At 51.0% G+C, this 6,000-nt stretch overlaps 1 protein-coding gene across 4 annotated transcripts in view; it reads right to left on the bottom strand.

Annotated features, from left to right (window-relative positions):
• Positions 1–1,600: 1,600 nt before the first annotated feature.
• Dnai2 (dynein axonemal intermediate chain 2) overlaps positions 1,601–6,000 on the bottom strand; it is a 35,776-nt gene continuing 31,376 nt past the window's right edge. For all 4 annotated transcript variants that reach the window (XM_040750020.1, XM_040750022.1, XM_021226979.2 and 1 more), the window contains 2 exons: positions 4,905–5,132; positions 1,601–2,331 (listed from right to left, as the gene is read on the bottom strand). In XM_040750020.1, coding sequence (XP_040605954.1) covers positions 2,215–2,331; positions 4,905–5,132 — 345 coding nt within the window. In that variant the 3' untranslated portion in view covers positions 1,601–2,214. The remainder of the gene's footprint in view (positions 2,332–4,904; positions 5,133–6,000) is intronic.

The raw sequence follows: 6,000 nt of genomic DNA, 5'->3' as shown, positions 1-6,000 counted from the left end.
CTAGAATGCTGAACAGTATAGCACCCATGCCCTTCTGTGTGAAATGCCAGGAATAACTCACTTACCAGGTGTATTAACTCAAAATGTCCCAGATGTTGCCAAATGTCCCAATAGGGCAAAAATCCACCCCACAGAGAATCACATTTTCAATAAGAGAGTCCCGTAAGGCGGCATGGCTGGTCTCTATGTCTCTATGTCTCTATGTCGCCTTCTATCCTCTTGCAGTGAGGAGCCTTCTGCTTCCTCCAGTCCCCTGTGCCTGCTGTCTGAACATAGCAGCAGGCAGGGAGTAGGGCCCAGCTGAGCCCACTCTGGAGGCTGGAAGGAGGAGCTCCGAGTGCAGAGTGTGTGATATACACTTAGGGATCACGGACAAGCCTGAGCTGAACTCTACCGTTTGCTTTTTCGAGACCCAGCTCCTCCTCCGGCTCTCTGTCACCTGCCACACTGGTGGTGTGTGAGTGGAAAATGGTGAGGCCCTCCCTGGAGCCCTGTGAAGATCTAACCCTCAATAAACATGAACATGACTACTGACATCAGAGTCATGCCAAATGTAGCAACTCGATGTCCCCTCACTGTCTGGGGCAAAAGGAATGGCCCGTGTCTTCCCTACACAAAATATCCAAACTCTAGTGTGTGGAAGTCAACTTTAATGTTGAGGTCCATATTCATCTTATTTTGAAATACATTCTCTCACTGAACCTAGATCTCACTGATTCATCTAGGCTGGCTAGGCAAGGAGCCCCAAGGAGCTGCCTGCCTCCACCTCCCTAGTGCTGGGATCACAAGTACTTGGCATCATGCCTGGCTTCGTACAGGGTCCTGGGGGATCAACCCCAGGTCCTCATGCACAGCAAGAATTGTACGACTGAGCTAGTTAGTTCCCTGCCCTACCTTTTTGAGACAGTGTTTCTCTATGTAGCCCTGTCCTGGAGCTCACTTTGTAGACCAGACTGGCCTTGAATTCACAGAGATCTGCCTACCTCTGCCTTCCAAGTGCTGGGATCAAAGATGTGTGCCACAATGCCCAGCCAATGACGTTCTTTTTGTTTGTTTGTTTGTTTTTGTTTTTGTTTTTTTTGGTTTTTCGAGACAGGGTTTCTCTGCATTGTTTTGGAGGCTGTCCTGGAACTCACTTTGTAGACCAGGCTGGCCTCGAACTCACAGAGATCCGCCTGCCTCTGCCTCCCAAGTGCTGGGATTAAAGGCGTGTGCCACCAACGCCCGGCTGCCAATGACGTTCTTAATGCAGGCACTTTAAATCTCTGCTGACAGCCACAGACCCTCTGGGACTTTGTATGGGTATGGAACTGGCTCTGAGGTGGCCTCTACCACTACTGTATGGAGCCGTGACTTTGGGACCCACGCCGGTGCCTACCCCCAAAGGGCCTACTGCTCTGCATAGTTCTTGGCCCACAATCAATTGCCCCATGCTCTGGTCCCTGCTCCACTCCTCAGCTGCCGTGACCAGGTAACTCTCCTAGAGCCTCAGTTTCCTCTTTGGTAAGACAGGGACTGAGAAACACAAACATTCCAGGAACTTTGGAAGGATTGTAGGAGATCAATGAGAGGCCCCAAGTGTGGGATTCATGACAAACACTGCTGTTATCACTGATTTAATTTGCATAAGATGCATAACAATAAAAAATATGCATGGACAAGGAGAGCCAGGATCACCCTACCTACTCTCTCGTAGACCGCCCTCACGTGGCTGCATGCCAAGATACCCCTTGGGGTTGCTTGGAAGGCACTGGAGAGGAGGACAAGACTTTTGTTCCTGTTACAAAGTAGGTGAGGGGGCGGAGAAGGCAAAAGAAACTTGCCCCTCTGTAGGTGTTCCGGAGGCCCCTGTACCATGGGGCAAGCTCAGCTGAGCTCTGGGAGTTTCTAGAGAAAGGCATTGGTAACTACTGATCGGAGATCCTGTGATGGGCAGAATGGAGTCTAACTGAAGGTCCCATGTGTCCTGAGCCAGAGAGAGCCACAGAGTGGCTGAGGCTGGGGGAGCTATCGCAGGGATAAGTCCTATCCCTTCCCCCCAGAGAAAGGCACACACTTGGGGCTCGGCCCGGGTGGGGGCTAGTGATTTGTCCTTGATCTCCCCACCAAAAATTGTCCAAGAAGGAAACTCAGCTTCCACTTGTCAGAAGGGGTGGCATCAAGGCGGCGGCCAGCAAGGGACACAAAGGGACAGCGCCGTGGGCAGACGCTGCCCTAGGTGGACACATCTTCTCTCTCTTCACCCCCCACGTCTTCACCCGTGTCTTCTTCCTCTCCGATAACTTCTCCCAACATTTCCTCTCCACCGTCTGTCTCTACACTTGCCTTTTTCTTTTGAAGCAAAAACAGAAATGCTGGTGAGGGGCAGGCCCTCCCTGATTCACTGAGATAAAACCCCAAAGGCCAAGGGCAGGGAGCTGCCAGGAGCCCAGAGAGTAAGTCCCTAGGCGCCCGTGGTGTCCACTCCAAGCTGGCCCAGCAAGGGCCCAGACCCATGGGATGGAGGAGGCAGGTGAGACTTTGGGAAACTGTGAGCCCGGCTTCTACCACTTGCAGTGTGGGCAACCTTGAGCCTGCTCTGCATGGGGTACCTGGATGTAGGCATGACGCCTGGAGGGCTGGGCTTAGAGGTAAGAGTGAAGGAAGAAAGTGTATAGGGACAGCATCCATCCACCCCCACTTTCATTCTTTTGAGAGGAACTCTTGCAACATAACAGACGTTGGCCTCAAATTCTGGGTTTTCTGGCTCGGGTTCCCTGCAGTGCTCAGGTTACAGGTATGGGTTATTCGTCCTCGCTTCCGAGTGATGCTCTCTGACCCCCAATTTCAGGCTAACTACAAGTACTAAGAGAGGAGGAGGTATTGCGTGGGCAGGAGAGGGGTTGAATCTGTGAGCCTCAACACTTTCTCTAGGACAGCTTCATCTAGAATGTTTAAAGGTTGCAAGAAAAGCACTCCAGGAGGTAGCACACCGAGCACACGCCTCCTGGTCCCATGACACTGTAATCTTTGCCTTCTGAAGAATGGGGTGGACCAGGAGTGACAGATGGGAAGAGCCTGGGGCTTCAGACCAGAGAGACAGGACTCTAGTCCAGCCTGTGCTATAAATGGGGGCTCCCCTCCCCACCCACAGCATGGCTCTCAGCCAAGGGCTGTCCAAATACGAGTTACATCACCAAAATCACTCCCTGTCCTCAAGCAGTGGGAGGGAACAGCAAGTGTCTCCAGGCAGAAGGAGGTGCTGGGGAGATGGTTCAGGGGTTAAGACTCGCTGCTCTTGAAGATAATCTGCATTCAGTTCCAGAACCCATGTCAGGCGGCTCATAACCACCTCTAACTCCATCTCCAGGGGATCCGAGACCCTCCTCACGTGACGTTACCCTCCTGCCTGAGTCTGTATAAGTGAGCATTGCAGGTGCTCATGACCCCACCGGGTTTATGGTTTGATATTGAACATGGAAGCCAGAGCTTCATGAATGCCAGACAAGCAGTCTATCAACTGAGCTGCACCCTAGGCCCCTCTAAATAATTCTTATATTTATTCAGGGTGTGCGTGTGCATAGGCGTGTGTGTGTGCATGTGCGTGTGCATGTGCATAGACGTGTGTGTGCATGTGTGTGTGCATGTGCTGTGTGTGCGCATGCGTGTGTGCGTGTGCATAGGCGTGTGTGTGCATGTGTGTGCATGTGCATAGGCGTGTGTGTGTGCATGTGCGTGCATGCGTGCGTGCGTGTGTGTGTGCCTGTGTGTGTGTGTCTGTGTGTGTGTCTGTGTGTCTGTGTGTGTGTGGGCACTTATGTGACCATGCACATGACCTGAGTTCCACAGCATCCCTGGGGTAGTCAGAAGACAACTTGTGGGAGTTGGTTCTCTGTTTCCACCATGTGGGTCCCCAGGAATCAAACTCAGATCATCAGGCTTGTAGTAAGTGGCCTTTACCCATAAAGCCATCTTGTTAACTCCACTAAATACTTCTATTTCTTTATTTTGAATGTGTGTTTTGCTTGCACGTATGTCAGAGTACCACATGTATGTCTGATGGCCACAGACACCTGAGGAAGGCGTTGGACACCCGTGGAATTTGAGTTGAGTTAGACAGTTGTCTATGGTCCTCTGGAAGAGCAGTCAGTGCTCTTAACCGCTGAGCCATCTCTCCAGACCCTCCCCTAAATACTTTTTAAACAAGGGCCCCACACTTTCATTTTAGCCTTGAACCCCATGCCACAAGCGGGCCCTGTGACACAGCTTAGAAAAGCAGGCACTGGTGTAGCCTGGCTGCATTGTTTTCCTGGCCCCTGGCTCCTTCCTGTGTAGACCCCTAAGGGCAATGATATACATGAAGAAGATTCTTTTCCCTTTGACCCCAGAAGGTAACCAGGCACCATCTTTACGGCGCTTTCTCCGTTTTCCAGACGGCAACTGAAGAGATGAGAGGGAAGTAAGAGGCCAGGTGACAAAGTCAGAGAATGCTTGCAAGCTGGGGCCAGGGGCAGGGGAGCAGTCACAGGCCACAATCCTGTCACCTGGTTGGGCTAAGGCAGAACAGTGCACACAGGGCAAATACCACAGCCCTTTCCTCCCACAGGCCTCAAAACCCTCATGCTAACTCATGGATTCCCAGGGCCCTGATTCAAGGGCACCACACATGTTGAAGATGAGCCTACCATGGTGAGGAGGATAGCAGGAGGCATGGAACTCCAGCCCTCAAAGGAACCTGGTGTCTCTTAGGAGACAAGTTTCCTCAGGAGATAGAGGGAGTCAGCCCTTTACCAGTGGACAGTCAAGATCCATCCAGGAAAGTTACTGGCTCTGAGGTCACCCAGGAGGCCAGCAGTTGGGCAGAACTCAGGCCTCACGGCTCTCTCCCAAACCCAGCCCACCCAAGACCCTGCTGAGATGCTTACAGGCTTTGGTTTCTTCTTCAGAGCCTCTGCCTCCTTCTTCTTCAGCTCTGAGAAGATGACATCGAAGAACTCCTGCTCGGCTTTGGTGACTAGCTCTTCAAGGTTCAGGGCCGCCTCCTCATCCCTCTGGTCGTCATCTTTGCCCTCTGCCTTGCCTTTCTCCTTCAGCCGCATCTCGCGGTGCCTGGCCTCCAGGATCTTTTCCCGCCGGGTCTCACGTTCAAACATCTGGGACAGACAGGGACAGGCTGGTGGTAGGGGAGGTAGGGAGACAGCTGGAAACCCCAAATAGTCTGGGCTTCTATGGAAATTTGTCCTGGGTGAGGTCTGCTGGGGGTCATATCAATAAAGGAGGGCTGGTCCAGGAATGGTGATATACACTTAGGATCTCAGTGCTCAGGGGAATGAGGCAGGAGGATTACTGCAAATATAAGCCAGCCTGGGCTTGTCTGATATATATATATATATATATATATACATATATATACATATATATATATACACATACATACATACATATATATATATATATATATATATATATATATATGTTTTCCAAGACAGAGTTTCTCTGTATTGTTTTGGAGGCTGTCGGTCCAGCCTGGCCTCAAACTCACAGAGATCCACCTGCCTCTGCCTCCCGAGTGCTGGGATTAAAGGCGTGCGCCACCACCGCCCGGCCGTCAGATATTTTTATTACACTGTGTGAAGCTGTGTCACTGTTTTACCTTGCCTGCCTAAGGCATCTGACTAGTTTAATAAAGAGTTGATTGGCCAATAGCTAGCTAGACAGGAGAGGATAGGCAGGGTTTCTGGGCAGAGATAGGAACTCTGGGATGAAGAGAGACAGGGGGATTTGTCAGCAAGACACTGAGGAAGTTGGACATGTGATACTGAGGAGGAGAGGTAAAGAGCCACGTGACAGAACACAGATTAATAGAAACAGATTCATTCAAGTGATAAGAGCTAGTTGGGAATAAGCCCTAGCTAAGGCCAATCTTTCATAATTAATAATAAGTCTCCATGTCATTATTTGGGGTCTGATGGTCCCAAAAGAAAGTCTGACAACATGGGCTACTTGGCAAAACCCTGTCTA

Source organism: Mesocricetus auratus, unplaced genomic scaffold, assembly GCF_017639785.1.
Source record: "Mesocricetus auratus isolate SY011 unplaced genomic scaffold, BCM_Maur_2.0 Super-Scaffold_100007, whole genome shotgun sequence".
In the NCBI taxonomy this organism is placed as follows: Eukaryota; Metazoa; Chordata; class Mammalia; order Rodentia; family Cricetidae; genus Mesocricetus; species Mesocricetus auratus.
The sequence above is the reverse complement of the archived record's forward strand: the minus strand, read 5'-3'. Positions and strand labels throughout refer to the sequence as shown.